Source organism: Leuresthes tenuis, unplaced genomic scaffold, assembly GCF_036924035.1.
Source record: "Leuresthes tenuis unplaced genomic scaffold, fLeuTen1.0.hap1 SCAF_13, whole genome shotgun sequence".
NCBI classification, from domain to species: Eukaryota; Metazoa; Chordata; class Actinopteri; order Atheriniformes; family Atherinopsidae; genus Leuresthes; species Leuresthes tenuis.
The window spans coordinates 594,858-619,528 of record NW_027325367.1 but is presented as its reverse complement, the minus strand read 5'-3'; the positions used below and the strand labels follow the sequence as shown (position 1 = coordinate 619,528).

At 50.7% G+C, this 24,671-nt stretch overlaps 1 protein-coding gene across 4 annotated transcripts in view; it reads right to left on the bottom strand.

The window, feature by feature from the left end:
* The window catches only part of LOC140266912 (kinesin-like protein KIF26A), a 51,439-nt gene extending 28,849 nt beyond the window's left edge, over positions 1 to 22,590 (bottom strand). Inside the window, exons 1-4 of one of the 4 annotated variants that reach the window (XM_072362045.1) lie at positions 22,551 to 22,590; positions 20,825 to 21,082; positions 9,597 to 10,004; positions 6,738 to 6,868 (exon numbers count right to left, since the gene is read on the bottom strand). In XM_072362045.1, the coding sequence (XP_072218146.1) occupies positions 6,738 to 6,868; positions 9,597 to 9,842 (377 nt within the window). In that variant the 5' untranslated portion in view covers positions 9,843 to 10,004; positions 20,825 to 21,082; positions 22,551 to 22,590. Of the gene's footprint in view, positions 1 to 1,295; positions 2,815 to 6,737; positions 6,869 to 9,596; positions 10,005 to 20,824; positions 21,083 to 22,550 lie in introns of those variants that run through there. The other 3 variants (XM_072362044.1, XM_072362047.1, XM_072362046.1) reach the window with 3 other exon arrangements.
* Positions 22,591 to 24,671: the final 2,081 nt, after the last annotated feature.

The following is a 24,671-nucleotide window of genomic DNA, read 5'->3' as shown; positions in this document are numbered from 1 at the left end:
AATAATCAAATCAACGACTCACAGACACTCAGAAGAGCTAAAAGAGTTTAAAGGGAGATTAAAAAAGGGATTAAATGCAGCTGCAGGTGGTCTCCGGCTGTAACTCAGACTCAATGAATTCAGCCTAAAGACGAAAGAACATCTGTCTGTGATATCCTGCAGACTGCAGATCTGCTGCCAGATGTTACAGCAGCAGCATGTTCTCAGACTTTTCTTCTTCTTCTGTACACCACAGATTCCCTCTAAGAGTATCGGTGCCCCTCAGAGAAAGAAATCACTCTTAAATGGCTCAAACAGATCCGCCTCCAGCTGACAGGTGGCTCCATATCATCAGAGAGATCCACGACTGCCAGGACAGCGTTACAGTGGAGGAAATGTCTCAAACATCTGGTGAAGCCACAGCTGTGGGCCTCGTTTCTGCTGCTTTCTGCTGCTTTCTGCTGTTTTCTGCTGCTTTCTGCTGTTTTCTGCTGCTTTCTGCTGCTTTCTGCTGTTTTCTGCTGTTTTCTGCTGTTTTCTGCTGCTTTCTGCTGCTTTCTGCTGCTTTCTGCTGCTTTCTGCTGTTTTCTGCTGTTTTCTGCTGTTTTCTGCTGCTTTCTGCTGTTTTCTGCTGCTTTCTGCTGCTTTCTGCTGCTTTCTGCTGCTTTCTGCTGTTTTCTGCTGTTTTCTGCTGCTTTCTGCTGTTTTCTGCTGTTTTCTGCTGCTTTCTGCTGTTTTCTGCTGTTTTCTGCTGCTTTCTGCTGCTTTCTGCTGCTTTCTGCTGTTTTCTGCTGCTTTCTGCTGCTTTCTGCTGCTTTCTGCTGTTTTCTGCTGTTTTCTGCTGCTTTCTGCTGTTTTCTGCTGTTTTCTGCTGCTTTCTGCTGCTTTCTGCTGCTTTCTGCTGTTTTCTGCTGCTTTCTGCTGCTTTCTGCTGCTTTCTGCTGTTTTCTGCTGTTTTCTGCTGCTTTCTGCTGTTTTCTGCTGTTTTCTGCTGTTTTCTGCTGCTTTCTGCTGTTTTCTGCTGCTTTCTGCTGCTTTCTGCTGCTTTCTGCTGTTTCTTTCTGGATCAGCTGATTAACATCATGAGCTGACCTGCACCCTGCAACCTGCCCCCCCCCAGCATGTTGGACACATCACTTCCTGTTAAAATAACTCACTGTGACAGATTTCATAAAGTATAATCAGGGGCCACCGAGGGGCCCATTTGGATCCAAATGTAAAGAAGAAGCAACACGAACCAATGAATTTATTCATCTGTAGATGATGGAAACCCAGCAGCACCTTTGGATCTGAAGAAGAAGAAGAAAACTACTCACAGTTCCTTCCAATCCATTATCCAACCAGAGCTTTCCGCCTCCGAGAGGAAACCAGTTCAGACTCTTTATGGTTCAGCATCATAAGATCCAGAGTTACCCAACAAGAGGACTCTGACGGGGGGGGGGACAGCCGAGCTGCTCAGGGACGAAGGCGATGCTGAGCAAATCCGAATGTCCAGAGATCAATAACTGCTGCAGGTCAGAAACTATCTGCTCATCGTTGTCTTTTATTACAGTTAATCAGAGTTCATCAGTCAGGGTTCTGATGGGATTCATGTGCTTCAGTAAAAACAACACAGATGTTCGTCCACATCTGGCTCCGAATGCATCCTCAGAGTATCAATAAAGCGCCGATCGATCAATAAGGACCTGCTGCTCACGGACTCTGAGCTCCTCAGTCATTCAGCAGATAAACTTCCATCAGCAGCAAAGTGAAATATCAGGAAATCTGGGCTGGAATCAGGAGTTTTTTCAGCTCTGATGATTATTTTCAGTCTTTTCTCTCAAATATCTGAAGAATGTCAGAGTTTTACATGAATTCAGCGTCTGTTAAACACGATAACCCACAATCCATCAGTCCCACAATCCATCAGTCCCACAATCCATCAGTCCCACAATCCATCTGTCCATCAGTCTGTAACAGCTTCCACAGCTGGAGATCAGCTGGAGATCAGCTGGAGATCAGCTGGAGGTCAGCTGGAGATCAGCTGGAGATCAGCTGGAGATCAGCTGGAGATCAGCTGGGCTCCACTTATCTAAACTCCTTTGGTTCATCCTCTGAGGATAAAACTCTTTCCTGTTTCTGTCCGACTCTCAGAAAAGTTCCTGTTTTCTAACTGGATCTGAAATCAAAGCGTCCTTCAGTTCAATCCTCATCCTCTGCAGCGTGACCCGGCGCTGTCACCCGGTCTCAGAACCGGTCCTTAAAGGTCAGCGGGTCATCGGGCCGTAACTTCTGCTGATTTACTCCAACAGGCTCCTCTCAGAGCTCCACCCGTGCTGCAGCTCAGCTGCAGGCTCCACCTTTAAATGATCCCCGGGTCGTTGGGGTTCGGTTCTTCAGGGGAAGTCATCCTTCATGACGCCGCCCCCCCCACCTGTGCACCTCTCGGTCTGACATGGCGTGGAATCGGTGGTTTTCCTCCTCCTGTTATCAGTCTTTCCTTCACCTCTCTTCTTTATCTTTTATCTCCTTTTCCTCCCGAACGCTTCATTTCTCCTCCGCCCAGTTTCCCTCCTCCACCTCTCTCCTGTAGCTCCTCAGTCTGTTCCTGCAGTCTGTATCGCTATGCTGTTCCCCTCCTCCTCCTCCTCCTCCTCCAGCTCCAGGAGAGACGAAAGGAGGAGGGATAAAGGAGGAGGGATAAAGGAGGAGGGATAAAGGAGGAGGGATAAAGGAGGAGGGATAAAGGAGGAGGGATAAAGGAGGAGGGATAAAGGAGGAGGGATAAAGGAGTGAACCAGGAGGCAGAATTAAAGCCGTGGATTCCAGCCTCTCTCTGCTGTTGTTGCTGGGAAACGCTGCTGAAGCTCCAGCCTCCCTCCTCTTCCTCCTCCTCCTCTTCCTCCCTCCTCCTCTTCCTCCTCCTCCTCTTCCTCCTCCTCCTCCTCCTCCTCCTCTCCCTCCTCCTCTTCCTCTTCCTCCGTCTGTATCTCTCACCTTCCCTCCCTTCTCCTCTCTCTGTTTTCACAGCCCCGCCCTCTCGCTGCACACACACGTGCACACGCACGTGCACACACACACACACACACTCGACATCCTACATGAATACTTCATGAGATGACTGACACCCCCACTGCTGGACTTCAAACACACTCACAGTGTGTCTGTGTGCACGTAGGTGTGTGCACGTATGTGTGTGCACGTAGGTGTGTGCACGTGTGCATGTGTGTGTGTTGCAACCCCGCTGAAAGCTGCTGGTCGGGCGACTGAAGCAGATTAAAGGTGAAGAACTGATCCAGCGATCATTCATCAGTAATCAATGAGCTGATCAGAACAAAGCAAACGGACTGAATGATGGATTCTCTGCAGCTCATCCAGACTGAGACAGAAAATAAACTCATGTGATCCAAAAAGTAGGAACACCTCATTTTAAATATCAATAACTATCAGAAGGGATCTGAGCTTCAGTTTCTGATCAATCGTGATGAAATTAAAGAGCATGAAGACCTCTGGTGGCCAGGAGAGGAACTGCATCTGAAGACCCCCTTAGAGGTGACATATTCAGTAAAACTCCTTCTTCCTGGTATTCTTCCCATGCTGCTGAGCAGAAGAGCTTCTTTTGTCCGACACACCTTCAGCAGCAGCACAGACTCCTGAACATGAGCAGGCAGAAGGAGCAGAAACCCCTGAACCCTGCAGCCCGCCTCTCTGACAGCTCCAACCGGATAAAAATAGTAAATCTGCCAATTAGATTCTGCACAGAGAGACGAGGCTTTGAGTCCTGATCCGACGCCTCAGCTGAATGTGAATCAGGACGACGGATGAAATTAAAGGAAGAAGTTCACTCCCTGAGGGAGAATTTCTGCACAAATGCTTCCACTTTAGCTCCTGCACAGAGTCGGCTGCAGTTTAGCTGACAGTAAAATCCTCTGAAAGACTGAAACCTGAGTTTAGAGATGCTGCCAGAAACCCTCCTGACCTCCTGGGGATACAGCCTCAGAGCTGCAGTTAGGCCACATCACCTGAACCTCACCTGAACCTCACCTGAACCTCACCTGAACCTCACCTGAACCTCACCTAAACCTCACCTGAACCTCACCTGAACCTCACCTAAACCTCACCTAAACCTCACCTGAACCTCACCTGAACCTCACCTGAACCTCACCTAAACCTCACCTAAACCTCACCTGAACCTCACCTGAACCTCACCTAAACCTCACCTAAACCTCACCTGAACCTCACCTGAACCTCACCTGAACCTCACCTTAACCTTACCTGAACTTCACCTGAACCTCACCTAAACCTCACCTGAACCTCACCTTAACCTTACCCGAACTTCACCTGAACCTCACCTAAACCTCACCTGAACCTCACCTTAACCTCACCTGAACTTCACCTGAACCTCACCTGAACCTCACCTGAACCTCACCTGAAACTTAACCTGAACCTCACCTGAACCTCACCTGAACCTCACCTGAAACTCACCTGAACCTCACCTGAACTTCACCTGAACCTCACCTAAACCTCACCTGAACCTCACCTTAACCTCACCTGAACCTCACCTAAACCTCACCTGAACCTCACCTTAACCTCACCTGAACTTCACCTGAACCTCACCTGAACCTCACCTAAACCTCACCTGAACCTCACCTTAACCTCACCTTAACCTTACCTGAACTTCACCTGAACCTCACCTAAACCTCACCTGAAACTCACCTGAACCTCACCTGAACTTCACCTGAACCTCACCTAAACCTCACCTGAACCTCACCTTAACCTCACCTAAACCTCACCTGAACCTCACCTGAACCTCACCTTAACCTCACCTGAACTTCACCTGAACCTCACCTGAACCTCACCTAAACCTCACCTGAACCTCACCTTAACCTTACCCGAACTTCACCTGAACCTCACCTAAACCTCACCTGAACCTCACCTTAACCTTACCCGAACTTCACCTGAACCTCACCTAAACCTCACCTGAACCTCACCTTAACCTCACCTGAACCTCACCTGAACCTCACCTGAACCTCACCTGAACCTCACCTGAAACTCACCTGAACCTCACCTGAACCTCACCTGAACCTCACCTGAACCTCACCTGAACCTCACCTAAACCTCACCTGAACTTCACCTGAACCTCACCTGAACCTCACCTGAACCTCACCTGAAACTCACCTGAACCTCACCTGAACCTCACCTGAACCTCACCTAAACCTCACCTGAACCTCACCTGAACCTCACCTGAACCTCACCTAAACTTCACCTGAACCTCACCTGAACCTCACCTGAACCTCACCTGAAACTCACCTGAACCTCACCTGAACTTCACCTGAACCTCACCTAAACCTCACCTGAACCTCACCTTAACCTCACCTGAACTTCACCTGAACCTCACCTGAACCTCACCTGAACCTCACCTGAAACTCACCTGAACCTCACCTGAACCTCACCTGAACCTCACCTGAACCTCACCTAAACCTCACCTGAACTTCACCTGAACCTCACCTGAACCTCACCTGAACCTCACCTGAAACTCACCTGAACCTCACCTGAACCTCACCTGAACCTCACCTGAACCTCACCTAAACCTTACCTAAACCTCACCTGAACCTCACCTGACCTAAACCTCACCTGAACCTCACCTGAACCTCACCTAAACCTCACCTAAACCTCACCTAAACCTCACCTGAACCTCACCTGACGGAAGGTGTGTCAGCTGAGATGTCAGATGAATGCACGGTGGATGGTGTGAGGGAGTATTTAGAGGAAAGCCCAGGTGTTTTCTGAGCCCAGATGTTTTCTGAGCCCAGGTGTTTTCTGAGCCCAGGTGTTTTCTGAGCCCAGGTGTTTTCTGAGCCCAGATGTTTTCTGAGCCCAGATGTTTTCTGAGCCCAGATGTTTTCTGAGCCCAGATGTTTTCTGAGCCCTGACTGAAAACAGTAAATTAAACAGTTCTCTGAGGACGTTAACACTGATGAACTCCTGGGTCTCCTGCAGGCTGCACCTTTGTTTGTTTGTTGTCTGCAACAGAATCCCAGATTTCCCAGATTCCCACCATCATTTCTCTGTGAATCTGGCGTTTCTCTGAGCCCAGATGTTGCACATCTGTGGGAAACATTTTCATGCACTTTTGCAACTTCACAGACAGATAAAATTTACTCAAACGGGACATATTCTGCCCTTTTTTTAACCAACACAACCTGTTGGTTTAAGCAGCTCTCTGAACGCCCCGGTTCCTTAAACCCAGTGTTTCTGCCTTTAGTCCTTGCTAATCTGTTTATTTTCGCATTGAATGTTGACGTGAGAGACTCCTCGCCGTGTTGCGCTCCGGCGCCGCCGCAGCTCCGGGAGGAGCCAGTTATCATCATGTGCCAGAAATCCTCTCAGTCTCTGAACACACGCTCTCTCCTTATTGCACCATTTATAAAGTCTTCCAACACAGCTAAAGCAGCCGTTGTTTTTATGATATGCAGCACTTTGCATGCTTTTATATCCACTCTGAAACCCAACGTCACCTCAAAGTGTCGCCAAAGAATCAGCAGCTGCAGCCCTGAAGTTGGCGTGCGGCACATTTCCACGGTCATTTCGCTCGGATACAGCTGAACTTTGACCTGAATCTGCAGATATCGATAGTTACTCTAACTTGGTTCAGCTGCATTTCATGGTTTCTGTGTTCTGAAAACAAACCTTTCGCATCAGAATCTAAATGAATTCCTACGTTTGTTTGATTCATGGAAGCAGAGCCTCAGTATCTGCTGAGTGTTGCGTTCACTGACCTGAGGAAGAAGGCGGCTGCGGCGGACGGCGGCTGGACGGTTTGGGTGGCGATGCTCTGGGCCGCCGGTTTAACGGGAACTTCCTGGGTCGCGCTCTCTGTGGTCACATGACCTGCATCTGGGGCCAGACCCTGGCAGAGGAGAGACAGCAGGAGTGAAACATGTGACCGAACGAGGGTCTCAGCGGGTTTTATTCCCTGCTCATCTGACTGCTGACCCGTCCTGGACCGGCGGCGGCTCGTCCGGTCTCAGGGGAAACATGGCTGCTGCGCCATCAGCAGCAGGGAGGGAGGCTCTGAGGAGCTCGTTAACTAATTAACTTCCTCTTCTGTTCAGTCACAACCTGCAGGCTGATGTAACAGATCTGTAAATATGTCAGGACGAAGGCTCGGTGTCCGGGTCGGGGGGATTACGGTGGTGGCAGGAAGGGTAAGAAGGCAGAGCCGTTACTCAGCTGCTTGGCGGCGACACGCTCGACCAGCTAACGGGATTAAAGGCGAGCTGCCACGGATCGGACAAACAGCATGAAGCAGCAGCTCGGTTTGAACAGCTGCTGTGAATCACAGGTTTTAGTTTGGATCTGATGGTTCCTTCCTTACACTTTAGTTCAGTCAGATTCCTCCTGGCTGGTCAGATCAGGTCAGGCCGGTTTCATTTTTCAGGATTTTTAGTTTCACAGCTGGTCTGAGTGGGTTAGCTTGTTAAAATGTGATGTTTCAGCTGGTTTTGGGGCTCAGCTTTAGCTTTGGGCTCTTTTTAATCTCGTCTGAAACAGATAAATGTGTTTTCAGTGCATTTAAAGTGTCGGGTTCAGGAGCGTCTCCATCTGAATAATCTGTGGTCAGCAGGTGGCGCTCCACAGGCCCACATGGCTCAAACAGCTGATTGATCATGTGATCAGAGTGAGTAAAACCAGCAGAACTGATCACAGAAACCTAAAGCTGGGAATAAAGCTGCTCCATGTTTGCTGAATGCACTTCCTGCTCCTCGGCTTCAGATAAAGCGTCTTGTTTGGGTTATTCTGGCCCTTCAGATCTCTGGCTTCAGCTTCGGTGAGGCAGGAAGTCAGCCAGCTGCAGGCAGGAAGTCAGCCAGCTGCAGGCAGGAAGTCAGCCAGCTTCAAGCAGGAAGTCAGCCAGCTTCAGGCAGGAAGTCAGCTAGCTTCAGGCAGGAAGTCAGCCAGCTTCAAGCAGGAAGTCAGCCAGCTTCAGACAGGAAGTCAGCCAGCTTCAGGCAGGAAGTCAGCCAGCTTCAGACAGGAAGTCAGCCAGCTTCAGGCAGGAAGTCAGCCAGCTTCAGGCAGGAAGTCAGCCAGCTTCAGACAGGAAGTCAGCCAGCTTCAGGCAGGTAGTCAGCAGGAAGTCAGCCAGCTTCAGGCAGGAAGTCAGCCAGCTTCAGGCAGGTAGTCAGCAGGAAGTCAGCCAGCTTCAGGCAGGAAGTCAGCCAGCTTCAGGCAGGTAGTCAGCAGGAAGTCAGCCAGCTTCAGGCAGGAAGTCAGCCAGCTTCAGACAGGAAGTCAGCCAGCTTCAGACAGGAAGTCAGCCAGCTTCAAGCAGGAAGTCAGCCAGCTTCAGGCAGGTAGTCAGCAGGAAGTCAGCCAGCTTCAGGCAGGAAGTCAGCCAGCTTCAGGCAGGTAGTCAGCAGGAAGTCAGCCAGCTTCAGGCAGGAAGTCAGCCAGCTTCAGACAGGAAGTCAGCCAGCTTCAGACAGGAAGTCAGCCAGCTTCAGACAGGAAGTCAGCCAGCTTCAGGCAGGAAGTCAGCCAGCTTCAGGCAGGAAGTCAGCCAGCTTCAGACAGGAAGTCAGCCAGCTTCAGACAGGAAGTCAGCCAGCTTCAGGCAGGAAGTCAGCCAGCTTCAGGCAGGAAGTCAGCCAGCTTCAGACAGGAAGTCAGCCAGCTTCAGGCAGGTAGTCAGCAGGAAGTCAGCCAGCTTCAGGCAGGAAGTCAGCTAGCTGCAGGCAGGAAGTCAGCCAGCTTCAGGCAGGAAGTCAGCCAGCTTCAGGCAGGAAGTCAGCCAGCTGCAGGCAGGAAGTCAGCCAGCTGCAGGCAGGAAGTCAGCCAGCTTCAGGCAGGAAGTCAGCCAGCTTAAGGCAGGAAGTCAGCCAGCTTAAGGCAGGTAGTCAGCCAGCTTCAGGCAGGAAGTCAGCCAGCTTAAGGCAGGAAGTCAGCCAGCTTAAGGCAGGAAGTCAGCCAGCTTCAGACAGGAAGTCAGCCAGCTTCAGGCAGGAAGTCAGCCAGCTTCAGGCGGTGCGGGTCATGTGATCTGTTGGCTGCTGACACCATAATCAGTACCACCTGTCCCAGATTCACTTTCTGAGCTGAAAAGCTGAAACGCTCGTCCAGAAGCAGACGCTGAGGCACGGATAAGGAGGGAAAAGAGTCCCAGCTGACAGATGTTCTGCTGCAGGAGGAGCTCAGCTCCTGCTGACAGATGTTCTGCTGCAGGAGGAGCTCAGCTCCAGCTGACAGATGTTGGTGGAAGCTGAGGGACGCGTTTCCTTCTCTGAGCCACAGAAGACGATTGGACTGATTGTTCTGTTGGTTTCAGGAGAAGAACCACGACAGCTTGGTGTGGATCAGAGGACGATGAGGCCTGACCGAACAGAGGAACTATCTGTGTCTGAGCTGGAGTGTGTTTGGTCTGGAGGAGCCGTCATAAAGGGGGGGTTAAAACCGTCTGAGAGCCGCTGAGCTCAAACCATTCAGCCCAAAGTCCCAATGAGACCTCAGAAAACTGTTAAAAGGCAGAATCTGAACGCTCTCACCTGTTTGAAGCAGATTTTAACAACACTTTTATGTGGGGGGGGGGGCTGAGAGTAAAATGTGCTGAACTGTGCAGTTTGTCCCTCCCTGCTTACCGTAGACTGTGGGAAATCCGGTCTGGAGCACGACACCCTCCACACCCCCTCCAGGTAGTTCTGCACATTCAGCGGTGTGACCGTGGCGAGGCCTTTGGCTCCGCCCCCTCCCAGGTAGGTGCTCTGCACCCCGCCCCATCCCCACGGAGCTCCGCCCCTCTGCTGCTTCACCGGCAGCTCATCGGCCTCCCAGACGTTCCCTGAGGCCGGCGGGGCGCTGGGGGGGGCGGCGGGGCGTGGCGTCATGTCCCTGCTGATGCCCAGAGCCCGACGCAGAGCGAGACGCCTCAGCTGCTGGAAGGCGGCGCCGCAGACATCACAGCGGGCGTCAGAAGAAGCGTGGCGGCCACGGCGAGGCCACTGCAGGCGCTGGAGCTTATCGAAGAGGAAGGAGGCGTAGGCCGGGTCCTGGGGGGGGCAGAGAGACCACAGAAGGTCATTCAGGACGTAAAACAGATGTTAGAGAACACAACGAAACCCGCTTTGAGGCTTCAGGAGAAGCAGCGAAAGTTCAACTGGGTCAGAGAGAAGAAAAGCTGCTTCCTTTACGGCCAACATTCACACGGTCAGATATCCAGATATTTAAAGAGCAGAGAACCCAGTTCTGCTTCCAAAGGGAAACCATCAAGGTGGAACCTATCCAACACGTTCTGCCTCAGAGACACAGTCAGCTGCCAACCTTAAGGAGATGAAGCTGACCTCAGGGTGGAGACAATGACCTGCTGAGGAGGACAGAGGCATGGATTCAGTCTGAGCTGCTGCTCCACCTTCAGTCTGAGCTGCTGCTCCACCTTCAGTCTGAGCTGCAGCTGCTCCACCTTCAGTCTGAGCTGCTGCTGCTCCACCTTCAGTCTGAGCTGCAGCTCCACCTTCGGTCTGAGCTGCTGCTCCACCTTCAGTCTGAGCTGCAGCTGCTCCACCTTCAGTCTGAGCTGCAGCTGCTCCACCTTCAGTCTGAGCTGCAGCTCCACCTTCAGTCTGAGCTGCAGCTGCTCCACCTTCAGTCTGAGCTGCAGCTGCTCCACCTTCAGTCTGAGCTGCAGCTCCACCTTCAGTCTGAGCTGCAGCTGCTCCACCTTCAGTCTGAGCTGCAGCTCCACCTTCAGTCTGAGCTGCTGCTGCTCCACCTTCGGTCTGAGCTGCAGCTGCTCCACCTTCGGTCTGAGCTGCAGCTGCTCCACCTTCGGTCTGAGCTGCAGCTGCTCCACCTTCGGTCTGAGCTGCAGCTGCTCCACCTTCAGTCTGAGCTGCAGCTCCACCTTCAGTCTGAGCTGCAGCTGCTGCTCCACCTTCAGTCTGAGCTGCTGCTCCACCTTCAGTCTGAGCTGCAGCTGCTCCACCTTCAGTCTGAGCTGCTGCTGCTCCACCTTCAGTCTGAGCTGCAGCTGCTCCACCTTCAGTCTGAGCTGCTGCTGCTCCACCTTCGGTCTGAGCTGCAGCTCCACCTTCAGTCTGAGCTGCTGCTCCACCTTCGGTCCGAGCTGCAGCTCCACCTTCGGTCTGAGCTGCAGCTGCCGACCCGACCAGCTGCTCAGCCACACTCAGCCGGCGTAAAGCTGTCAGCGCCTGTACAGGCGCCGCAGATTTACAGCGCCGTGTGTCGGACTGTGACCTCCCGTCAGCACGAGTCAGCGCTCATCAATGGAGGTCAGAATAACCCCGAGCAGACGGCGACCCGAGCAGACGGCGACCCGAGCTGCTGCGTTCACTTTCCCACCGAGTGCCGGCAGCCTGCAGGTGAACCGAACCACATCCTCTGCTCAGGCTTTACCCGGTGAACCTGGGAACTTCCTCTGAATCAGATCCAGGGAGACCTGCTCTCTGCTGGTTAGTTGCTCCTCATCATCCTCCCCCGAGCCTTTGGTTCAATCAGGCTCTGTCCGCTGCTCTGAGGTCAGATTCAGGACGTTTTACAGCCTCTCTCTGACCTCTGACCTCTGCTGCAGAGCAGGCTACAAACAGTTTAAAGCTTTTCTCTCCAAACCAACATCTGAGTAAAACAAACTCAGTTCTGCCTCTAAAACAACCACATCGGTCCAGATGTGACGCCAACAGACTGACAAAGCAGCTGCTGACATGCAGTCACATGACCAGCAGACCGTGAAAACATCTGAAAACACGTTACCTGGAACCTCCTGAGTCCTGGCGTCTCACCCTCTGACTCCAGACCAGCCGGCTGATCGTCTAAATCTGTCTTTTCCCAGCGCGGCGGGGAGGGGGGGCGCCGCCCAGCTGCACATCACTTCCTGTCCAGCCTCCACAGAGTTTACAGGAACAGATGGAGGAAGGTTCTGAGAGGTCACGGTGGACGACCTCAGCAGCTCTGAACAGCCTCTTTCTTCTTCTTCTGATTTTTTTCTGTGAAAACAGATTTCTGAGCTCCACCCAACACCACACTGCAGACATATTGGACCTATCGCAGTAGAGTCGGGGCTGACCCCCCCAGTCTGAAAACCTCTGATAGATCCGTCAGAAACAGTGAAACGTTTCTCCTCATCGTGTCCCAGCTCCGCCCCCCAGGCGGCGGCTGCAGAGCGTCACTCAGGTGTCACCTGGGCTGAAGCGTCCCACAGATTTAACAACCTTCAGCTTCCATCAACTGCAGGAAGGCGAGACGACAGCAGAGCGGATCGCACACTGAACACCTGCGTCACGGCCATCTCCCAGCATGCAACAGTGCCTCAGTGTTCTGCGAGTTAGATCCGGACCAGCACCAGGCGGTCCAGATGTAAGGAGCTCTAAGTTCAGATTAGATCTCTCACCTAAAGTTTGTTCACTGAGAGATTCTGCTGGAGGTGAAATAAGTCCAGCTGGGACCAGATGGACCCATCTGGTTCTGTCAGAACCTGCTGATATAAGGACAGCAGAGAGCTCAGCTCTAACCACCGTTAGAACAGAAATAAAAGCTGTTGGTCGTGTCAGTTTAACAAGTCTTTTTCTGTTTGATGAGCTGAAACAGCTGACTCAGACTCCTCAGACTCCTGATCAGACCGGCACCAAAACAGCAGAAAAACCAACAGAGGAAACGGACTCTTCACTCGACAGCCTCATTAATCGGCACGTTAGTCCTCCTGCCTGGATATGAGGCTTTTGAATGCTAATGAGCGCTTAGAGTGTTTGAGGAGCTGAACTCGCCTCCCGGAGCTCTAATTATCTCATTAATCACAGCCCAACGTCTCTTTACTCGGTTTGTTTGGAGGCCGCAGGCAGAAGAGCGTCTTTCAAAGAGTTATTCAGCTCCTCATCGCCACAGGCAGGAGAGGAAACCCTCCTCCTCCTCCTCAGAGGTTTCATGCATGCTTGCTCTGTCCAGGTGTGTAAAAAACCATCATGTGACCTCACTGCCTCTCAGAATAACTTTCTTTTTAGGGCAAAACATAAACCAAACATGTTAAATTTAGTGGAAACGTTTCAACTGCTGATCAGATTTATGAGTGAAAAGTCTTCAGCTCAAAGTAGAACCTGATGTCACATGATCTGCACTGAACTTCCTGTCATGTGACCGAAGTGAATTAAGTGCAACCAAACGAAGGTCGCCGAAGGTTTCTGTGATCAGGAGGAATAACGTTGGTCCAGATTAACTTATTCAGTATAAAAAATACTTTGGTGTAAAACGATTCGAACAAATTAAAGTTAAAGCTTACACAGATGTCTGATATTCTACGACTTAGTAATGAAACTGAAGGTTTTTCTCAAAACTACTTAAAATGTCTTCATTTTCACATGTTTATCTTCCAGCAGGTGAAACCTCCACAGGAAGGTAGCAGCAAAGATCCTGTGAGATCCTGTAAGATCCCTGTGAGATCCTGTAAGATCCCTGTGAGATCCTATAAGATCCATGTGAGATCCCTGTGAGATCCTGTCAGATCCCTGTAAGATCCCTGTGAGATCCTGAAGGATCCCGTGAGATCCCTGTTAAATCCTGTAAGATCCCTGTGAGATCCTGTAAGATCCTGTGAGATCCTGAAGGATCCCGTGAGATCCTGTGAGATCCTGTAAGATCCCGTAAGATCCCTGTAAGATCCTGTAAGATCCCTGTGAGATCCTGTGAGATCATGTAAGATCCTGTAAGATCCCTGTGAGATCCCTGTGAGATCCCGTAAGATCCCTGTGAGATCCTGTAAGATCCTGTGAGATCCCTGTAAGATCCCTGTAAGATCCTGTAAAATCTCTGTGAGATCCTGTAAGATCCCTGTGAGATCCCGTGAGATCCCTGTAAGATCATGTGAGATCCCTGTAAGATCCCTGTAAGATCCTGTAAGATCCCTGTGAGATCCCTGTGAGATCCTGTAAGATCCTGTGAGATCCTGTAAGATCCCTGTGAGATCCCTGTAAGATCCTGTAAGATCCCTGTGAGATCCCTGTGAGATCCTGTGAGATCCTGTGAGATCCTGAAGGATCCCGTCAGATCCCTGTAAGATCCTGTAAGATCCCTGTGAGATCCTGTAAGATCCCTGTGAGATCCCTGTAAGATCCCGTAAGATCCCTGTGAGATCCTGTAAGATCCTGTGAGATCCCTGTAAGATCCTGTAAGATCCCTGTAAGATCCTGTAAGATCCCTGTGAGATCCTGTAAGATCCCGGTAAGATCCCTGTGAGATCCCGTGAGATCCCTGTGAGATCCCGTGAGATCCCTGTGAGATCCTGTAAGATCCCTGTGAGATCCCTGTAAGATCCCTGTGAGATCCTATAAGAGCTCTGTGAGATCCCTGTGAGATCCCGTGAGATCCCTGTGAGATCCCTGTGAGATCCTGTAAGATCCTGTAAGATCCCTGTGAGATCCTGTGAGATCCTGTAAGATCCCTGTGAGATCCTGTAAGATCTCTGTGAGATCCTGTAAGATCCCTGTGAGATCCTGTAAGATCCTGTAAGATCTCTGTGAGATCCTGTAAGATCCCTGTGAGATCCCTTTGAGATCCTGTGAGATCCTGTAAGATCCTGTAAGATCCTGTAAGATCTCTGTGAGATCCTGTAAGATCCCTGTGAGATCCTGTAAGATCCCTGTGAGATCCTGTGAGATCCTGTAAGATCTCTGTGAGATCCTGTGAGATCCCTGTGAGATCCTGTAAGATCCTGTAGGATCCCTGTAAGATCCTGTAAGATCCCTGTGAGATCCTGTAAGATCCTGTAAGATCCCTGTGAGATCCTGTAAGATCCCTGTGAGATCCCTTTGAGATCCTGTGAGATCCTGTAAGATCCCTGTGAGATCCTGTAAGATCCTGAAAGATCTCTGTGAGATCCTGTAAGATCCCTGTGAGATCCTGTGAGATCCTATGAGATCCCTGTGAGATCCTGTAAGATCCCTGTGAGATCCTGTAAGATCCTGTAAGATCTCTGTGAGATCCTGTAAGATCCTGTAAGATCCCTGTGAGATCCTGTAAGATCCTGTAAGATCTCTGTGAGATCCTGTGAGATCCTGTAAGATCCCTGTAAGATCCCTGTGAGATCCTGTAACACCCTGTGAGATCCTGTGAGATCCCTGTGAGATCCTGTAAGATCTCTGTGAGATCCTGTAAGATCCTGTAAGATCCCTGTGAGATCCTGTAAGATCCTGTAAGATCTCTGTGAGATCCTGTGAGATCCTGTAACACCCTGTGAGATCCTGTGAGATCCTGTGAGATCCCGTGAGATCCTGTGAGCGATGAGTTGGACACCGCTGCTGCTTCCTCCTTCATCCTGCTGGTCTGGATGCTGAACAGCATATTCTCTTTGTTTGTTCCTTCTTCCTGATGCTTCAGACTGATGTTTCCCCATCTTTAGTGAGTCATGTTTGGACTGAAGAGCCGAGTCTCAACTCACATTTAAAAGGTTCCTGCAGATCTGCTCTGGGTGCTCAGATCAGGATTTCACTATAAAAGCCTTTCATTATAATAAATAGCCTCGGACCCATGATGACCATCCATCCATCATCCATCCATCCATCCATCCATCCATCATCCATCCATCCATCATCCATCCATCCATCCATCCATCATCCATCCATCCATCAATCCATCCATCATCCATCCATCCATCATCCATCCATCCATCATCCATCCATCCATCATCCATCCATCCATCCATCCATCCATCATCCATCATCCATCATCCATCATCCATCCATCCATCCATCCATCATCCATCCATCCATCCATCCATCATCCATCCATCCATCCATCATCCATCATCCATCATCCATCCATCCATCCATCCATCCATCATCCATCATCCATCCATCCATCCATCCATCATCCATCCATCCATCCATCCATCCATCCATCCATCATCCATCCATCCATCCATCCATCCATCCATCCATCATCCATCATCCATCATCCATCATCCAAAATCCATCCATCCATCCATCATCCATCATCCATCCATCCATCCATCCATCCATCATCCATCCATCCATCCATCCATCATCCATCCATCCATCATCCATCATCCATCATCCATCCATCCATCCATCCATCCATCATCCATCATCCATCATCCATCATCCAAAATCCATCCATCCATCCATCCATCCATCATCCATCATCCATCCATCCATCCATCCATCCATCATCCATCCATCCATCCATCCATCCATCATCCATCCATCCATCCATCATCCATCCATCCATCATCCATCATCCATCCATCCATCCATCCATCCATCCATCATCCATCATCCATCCATCCATCATCCATCCATCCATCCATCCATCCATCCATCCATCATCCATCATCCATCATCCATCCATCCATCCATCCATCCATCCATCCATCCATCATCCATCATCCATCATCCATCCATCCATCCATCCATCCATCCATCCATCCATCCATCATCCATCCATCCATCCATCCATCCATCATCCATCCATCCATCCATCATCCATCCATCCATCATCCATCATCCATCCATCCATCCATCCATCCATCCATCATCCATCATCCATCCATCCATCATCCATCCATCCATCCATCCATCCATCATCCATCATCCATCATCCATCCATCCATCCATCCATCCATCCATCCATCATCCATCATCCATCATCCATCCATCCATCCATCCATCCATCCATCATCCATCCATCCATCATCCATCATCCATCCATCCATCCATCCATCCATCCATCATCCATCATCCATCCATCCATCATCCATCCATCCATCCATCCATCCATCCATCCATCATCCATCATCCATCATCCATCCATCCATCCATCCATTTTCTATACCGGCTCACTCTGTTTGTCGGGTTGTGGGCGGAGTTAAATATGACATCCAAACAGCTGATTTTTAAATAGAATCAAACTTCTTTTTTGCTGCTTTAATATCTAATAACTCTCCTTCCTCTGCTGAGTCGGACCCTCGCAGTTCTCTAACTCCACCGTTTGAGCCCTCTGGGCTTGGAGCTGCTCGCTGCTTCTAACCGAGCTCTGATGCTCGTTAGCGTGGCGAGGACTGGACTGGAGGCCATGTTGAAGGTGATGTGAGCTGGCAGGAGGCTGAGCTCACTGAGGAGAGCATCCATGCAATGATATCTTTTAGCTTTGAATCAATCAGCAGCAGGAAACTCAAACGATGTTCTGTCCGACTCACATCCAGGCTTCTGTATGAGGTTCGATCAACCTGTTTGTTCAGGTTCTGGAGATGTAAACGGGATAATTCTGTCGTTGAACCCGAACTAAAGTCCAAACCGGCTGGGCGACATGGGCCAAAACAAGCATCCGGATATTTCTGGGCTCGAAATCTCATCTCTGTGTTCATGTCAAACACGATGCTGCTAAATGACAGCAGCGGGATTCAAACACTGTCTGTTAGTGTATGAAAATACAACTTATTTCAATAGTTCCTCCATCTCAGGCCGAATTCTCTGAGACTTTTATCAAAAACAGCTCAAAGCAACAAAATAAAGCAAAATTTAACCAGAATCTTTGGAAAAGATGTTTCAGACCCAAGTAAAATGCACTTTCTTCAGATTCAGAGGTCCATGACTGTCACATCAGTGGGAACACGTCTGTGTTTATGGTAATTTTCCTCATGTTTGGTTCATTTGAAGGAGTTTGAGGAATTCTTCTTATTGTTGCACATGAAACATATTATATTATATATATTTGTGATGTTGCTCCCTTTCTTTGGAAATCTGAACCACAGCCAGATGGTTGATGAAGTGTCTCCGACACTCACAAACTCTCTACTTTTGCTTTCTACCTGCGTCTCTTCATCCCAAAGGAGAGTTTTGGGCTAATATGGGCTAATAAACCAGAAAGCAAATGGAAAATAAAGCAGAAAAAATACCAAATTAACCAGAAAAAAAGTACAAAATAATACAAAAGAAAATATATAAAATAAACCAGAAAGAAACTACAAAATAAACCAGAAAAAATACCAAAAACTACAAAATAAACCAGAAAAGAATAAAAAAAAAAAAAGAAAATAATACAAAATAAAACAGAAAAAATACAAAATAAAACTGAAAAATACAAAATAAATGTCTCCTTTGGTACTAAACAGTTTGATTATGAACAATGCTTTAATGCCTTGATCTGATTAATTCTGTTAACCGGGTTCCTGTCCGGCTGCCGGACCGCAGCACAGGGGCCTCCTGGGGCCCAAGGGTCCAGGGTTAACCCCCTTTGCTTCTTACAGCAGCGGAGAGCACAAAACACAAGGGCTCCGGGTTGGCAGTGCGATGTGGTTCTCATCAACTGGAATAGTTCCACTGTACATTTATTATAATTAACTCCCGAACATCTGAACATTATGATGGAAACACACCTGGTGACACGAACCGCTGGTCCAGCTTAACCAGGAGGAAGGAGAGGAAACAGGGGTGAGACAGGTAAGGAGAGCGAGGGGTGAGACATGTAAGGAGAGCGAGGCGTGAGACAGGTAAGGAGAGCGAGGCGTGAGACAGGTAAGGAGAGCGAGGGGTGAGACAGGTAAGGAGAGCGAGGGGTGAGACAGGTAAGGAGAGCGAGGGGTGAGACAGGTAAGGAGAGCGAGGGGTGAGACAGGTAAGGAGAGCGAGGGGTGAGACAGGTAAGGAGAGCGAGGGGTGAGACAGATCAGGAGAGCGAGGGGTGAGACAGGTAAGGAGAGCGAGGGGTGAGACAGGTAAGGAGAGCGAGGGGTGAGACAGATCAGGAGAGCGAGGGGTGAGACAGATCAGGAGAGCGAGGGGTGAGACATGTAAGGAGAGCGAGGGATGAGACAGATCAGGAGAGCGAGGGGTGAGACAGATCAGGAGAGCGAGGGGTGAGACAGGTAAGGAGAGCGAGGGGTGAGACAGGTAAGGAGAGCGAGGGGTGAGACAGATCAGGAGAGCGAGGGGTGAGACAGATCAGGAGAGCGAGGGGTGAGACATGTAAGGAGAGCGAGGGGTGAGACAGATCAGGAGAGCGAGGGGTGAGACAGATCAGGAGAGCGAGGGGTGAGACATGTAAGGAGAGCGAGGGGTGAGACAGATACGGAGAGCGAGGGGTGAGACATGTAAGGAGAGCGAGGGGTGAGACATGTAAGGAGAGCCAGGCGCTTATGTGACAGATCGGATCACAGTGAAGCTCTCGGCCCAGCAGAGGCGGGGCGCTTCGGTCCAATAAGCTGACAGAGCAGCTCAGCCTCAAACGCACCGAGGTCCTCGCGCTTCAGCGACCCTGAGGACGCACGAAGGAGGAGGAACACCACAGAGCAGCAGCCCATCCGAACCTGCAGCCGGTCCGTTCAGCTCAAACACACCTGAGCTCACAGAGAGGAAGCATGAAGCTGCAGCTGCTCCACCCTGGAGGCACTGCCTCCATCAGCTGGAGTCAGACCGGAAGTGTTCTCCAACCAGAGCCGAACAGCCGAAAAACACACCTCAGAGCTGCAGGAGCTGCAGGAGCTGCTGGAGCTGCAGGAGCTGCAGGAGCTGCAGGAGCTGCAGGAGCAGCAGGAGCTGCAGGAGCAGCAGGAGCAGCAGGAGCTGCAGGAGCTGCAGGAGCTGCTGCAGCTGCAGGAGCTGCAGGAGCTGCAGGAGCAGCAGGAGCTGCAGGAGCTGCAGGAGCTGCAGGAGCTGCAGGAGCAGCAGGAGCAGCAGGAGCAGCAGGAGCAGCAGGAGCTGCAGGAGCAGCAGGAGCAGCAGGAGCAGCAGGAGCTGCAGGAGCTGCAGGAGCAGCAGGAGCAGCAGGAGCAGCAGGAGCTGCAGGAGCAGCAGGAGCAGCAGGAGCAGCAGGAGCTGCAGGAGCTGCAGGAGCTGCAGGAGCTGCAGGAGCAGCAGGAGCAGCAGGAGCTGCAGGAGCTGCAGGAGCTGCTGGAGCTGCAGGAGCTGCAGGAGCTGCAGGAGCAGCAGGAGCTGCAGGAGCTGCAGGAGCTGCAGGAGCTGCAGGAGCTGCAGGAGCTGCAGGAGCAGCAGGAGCAGCAGGAGCAGCAGGAGCTGCAGGAGCAGCAGGAGCAGCAGGAGCAGCAGGAGCTGCAGGAGCTGCAGGAGCAGCAGGAGCAGCAGGAGCAGCAGGAGCAGCAGGAGCTGCAGGAGCTGCTGGAGCTGCAGGAGCTGCAGGAGCAGCAGGAGCTGCAGGAGCTGCAGGAGCTGCAGGAGCTGCAGGAGCTGCAGGAGCTGCAGGAGCTGCAGGAGCTGCTGCAGGAGCTGCAGGAGCTGCAGGAGCTGCTGCAGGAGCTGCAGGAGCTGCAGGAGCTGCAGGAGCTGCAGGAGCTGCTGCAGGAGCTGCAGGAGCTGCAGGAGCTGCAGGAGCTGCAGGAGCTGCTGCAGGAGCAGCAGGAGCAGCAGGAGCTGCAGGAGCTGCAGGAGCAGCAGGAGCTGCAGGAGCTGCAGGAGCTGCAGGAGCAGCAGGAGCAGCAGGAGCAGCAGGAGCAGCAGGAGCTGCAGGAGCTGCTGGAGCTGCAGGAGCTGCAGGAGCAGCAGGAGCTGCAGGAGCTGCAGGAGCTGCAGGAGCTGCAGGAGCTGCAGGAGCTGCAGGAGCTGCTGCAGGAGCTGCAGGAGCTGCAGGAGCTGCAGGAGCTGCAGGAGCTGCTGCAGGAGCTGCAGGAGCTGCAGGAGCTGCAGGAGCTGCAGGAGCTGCAGGAGCTGCAGGAGCTGCTGCAGGAGCAGCAGGAGCAGCAGGAGCAGCAGGAGCTGCAGGAGCTGCAGGAGCTGCAGGAGCTGCAGGAGCTGCAGGAGCTGCTGCTCCTTCACAGAAACATCTCATTCTACTGGAATGTGTTTGTGGGTTTGGACACTTTGTTTTTGAGCAGAAAACAGTGCGTGTTATTCCTGACCTTCAGAGCCGCGCTGTCAGTCAGAGCGGCGGCTTGTCTGTTCAGCTGTGACGTCACGATGTGGCAGCGCTGACACAGCCTCCGCAGCTCCTCCTCCGGCTTGCCGTAGTGGCTCAGTTCGCTGGCCGACAGCGAGCCTTCGGGGTTCGGCCGGCACGCGGAGCTCTTCCTCTCCTCGTGCTCCTCCTCTCCTGCAGAACGAAGGCGCTTCCTGCGGCACGTGGAGCCCAGAGGGAGACAGGTCTCCCCCTCCACCACCTGCAGCCACACAGAGGAATTCAAACACTTCCTTCATCCTCTGCAGCTCCCTGAAAGTTTCTGCTCTCAGTAAAAACTCATCTGACAACATGAATACACGCGATTTAAATGTTAGGAGATGGTTTTTACAGTTCAACAAAGATGCTTCTTTGCCTCCTCTCTGGAACCATCCGTCTTCTCCGTCCAAACCTTCAGATAAAGAAAGAACCAAGAAGAAGAAGAAGTCCAGCTGACCAAGAACTAAGAAGAAGAAGTCCAGCTGACCAAGAACCAAGAAGAAGAAGTCCAGCTGACCAAGAACCAAGAAGAAGAAGAAGAAGTCCAGCTGACCAAGAACCAAGAAGAAGAAGTCCAGCTGACCAAGAACCAAGAAGAAGAAGAAGTCCAGCTGACCAAGAACCAAGAAGAAGAAGAAGTCCAGCTGACCTGCATGAAACTGTTGAGATTATCCTGACCCGGATGACTGAGATCCTGCAGTTTTAACTAAATTCAAGGCAAAAAAAGCTTTGCCCCCCCCCCCTGCTACCAATCTGCTCGTTTTTTACAGACTAAAACCGTCTTCCCAAACCAACCGTGCACCTCAGCATCTGCATCCAAACTGAATCCCTAACTCTTGCTCCATCAAAGGTGGTTAGAAACCTGGTGATGATTGACGACTAACCTTTAAAGATCATGTTGCCTCTGTAACGGGTAATATTATAATATTATTATATTATTATATTATAATATTATTATAATATAATAATATTATAATATTATAATATTATTATAATAATTATATTATTCCACTTGCTTTTATTATTGTAATATTGGAAGTTGTGTCGGCTCCTGGGCGTCTCCTCCTTAATGCTGGCGTGGTTGCCGTGGTTACGTCATCAGCTGATCACCTGATGGACGTCAGTATTATAATATAGAGAATAAACGGTGAAATCCAACCATTCTTAAAACACAACGCAGGGTACTATCAGAGAAAGAGAGATCTGAACCTGCCGGTACCGGTTACACCTTGAACCAAACCCAACATGCCACCCAGCTCCTGGTGCAGGCCACGCTCATCTTCAGGAACTCCTGGGATGGAGTCATGCGCCCACCAGCAGAAGCATGAACCGGCGCCCTGTTTACAGACGTCCAGCTGCTGAAAACCTCTGGCTGCATCTGATTGGCTCACACCTATCAGCCAGTTTATCGGTGTGTTTGTTTGCTGCCTGATGAATGATTTAATGCTGTTGCTGTTTCTTTAGTTTCTATCATTGAGCTTCCTGAACTGATGGAAGAGCTTTAAAAGAAAAGAACTTCCAATTCACTAAAAAAGAAGCAAACTCAGCTAAAAAGCAGTGAAATACCAAAAAGAAGAGCTGCACTTCCCTGTGGGCAGCTGCCGGAGCCTCTGGCCTTCACAGAGGTTCTGCTGGAGCTGATTGGGTTAAAGATCTGATCATTCCTCCTGATCATAGGGAGTGATACTCACTGTGAACCTCCTGTAGTCCGGCCTGCGTCCTGCAGCTGTTTTCCTGTACTGCGAGTACATGCCTGCCGATAAGCTGCTGCAGCTCTGACTCTGTGATAAACTGACTCCACGCTTTCTTCAGCCTCTGATGGAATCTCTGCTCTCAGTGGAGTAAAGGCGAGCCTGTGAGAGGACTGTGGGAGGAGAGGATGCCGCTGAAGCGTGAACTCAGACTTCAGAGGGGAGGCTGAGGTCCACTGATCTGACAGCGACTTACACAACGGCAGCATAGAGGCAGCGAGACAGACTCAGCTGAACAGAAGCAAACGAGTTCATATCAGAGAAGCTGAGGACCTGATAAACCGTGATGCTGTGGATTTAAGTCCAACCCCCACCTGTTTGGTCGGGGACAGAAGGGGCGACAGGCAGCTGTCACATGCAAAGGGTTCTGGAGAGAGGGCCACCTGCCCGAAGACCAGTTAAAGTTAAATTCTTTACTGGGTTCCACAGAGTTCCACAGAGAGAGAGCTGTAACTGCAGGACAGCACACGAGCTTCAGTCGAGTTTCTGAATAACTTCACCAAAGTTTCCCAAAAGACTTTCAAAAGGTCCATATTTTTATTTAATAATGAGACAATTAGAAATGGCTGAATCGGCTCATTCATGTGGAACAGAAAGAAACCACCACTAAAAATGGCCGTAGAGCAGGGAGGCTTCGCTGTCCCAGATATTAGGCTCCATCAGCTGGCTCCATTCTCAAATGATTTTATGTCCATGTGACATTATTGTGGTTATTAACTTGTGTTTCCCTGTTCCAGCAGGTATCCTTTGAATGGTGTTATGGTGTTTTTCCCCCTCTTTTCCCTCTTTTCTGTCTTCTCAAACCCCAGCTGGTCGAGGCGGATGGACCCTTCCTGGTTCTGGTTCTGCCAGAGGTTTCTTCCTGGTTCTGCCAGAGGTTTCTTCCTGGTTCTGGTTCTGCCAGAGGTTTCTTCCTGGTTCTGCCAGAGATTCCTTCCTGGTTCTGGTTCTGCCAGAGGTTTCTTCCTGGTTCTGGTTCTGCCAGAGGTTTCTTCCTGGTTCTGGTTCTGCCAGAGGTTTCCTCCTGGTTCTGCCAGAGGTTTCTTCCTGGTTCTGGTTCTGCCAGAGGTTTCTTCCTGGTTCTGCCAGAGGTTTCTTCCTGGTTCTGGTTCTGCCAGAGGTTTCTTCCTGGTTCTGCCAGAGGTTTCTTCCTGGTTCTGGTTCTGCCAGAGGTTTCTTCCTGGTTCTGGTTCTGCCAGAGGTTTCCTCCTGGTTCTGCCAGAGGTTTCTTCCTGGTTCTGGTTCTGCCAGAGGTTTCTTCCTGGTTCTGGTTCTGCCAGAGGTTTCCTCCTGGTTCTGCCAGAGGTTTCTTCCTGGTTCTGGTTCTGCCAGAGGTTTCTTCCTGGTTCTGGTTCTGCCAGAGGTTTCTTCCTGGTTCTGGTTCTGCCAGAGGTTCCTTCCTGGTTCTGGTTCTGCCAGAGGTTTCTTCCTGTTAAAGGGAGTCGTTCCTTTCCACAGTCGCCACAGGCTCAGGACGGGAGATTGGACTGAAGACAAGTTCCGGTCCAATCTGTTGGTTTCCTTAGCTCGGATATTATTTTTGAATTGGCTCCATATGAATTAATTGGATTATGATTACAATGAATTGAATTCCAATTGGCTTGAATTGGACTTTATTATTTAAGTGCCTTGAGATGACTTTTGTTGTAATCTGGCGCTTTATAAATAAAACTGAATTGAATTGAATTGAATAGGCTCCATCAGCCTCGGTTCAGACCCCGGTGGACTAATAACCAGAACCGTGTGCTTAGATCTGGACTCGGTGAATGCGAGTAACGGCCTCTCAAGTCTTTTATTTGCCTTGGACTCAAAGAAAACTGAAGGCTGGGGGCAATAAGGTCATAATTACAACAAGTCCAGCAGTAAGAAAGCTGGTTCTGAAACATGAAACCGGCGCCGATACTTTGCTTCTGCGTCCAGGCAACGGAGCAGTTCTCGGGCGGGGATATGAGCTCAGCTCGCACTACGAACTTAGAGCATCTCAGTCTTACAGAATCTGAATCTACATGGTTGGAAATGTGGCAGATAGCCAGAGAGCTCTGCTGTAACGGAACCAGAGAC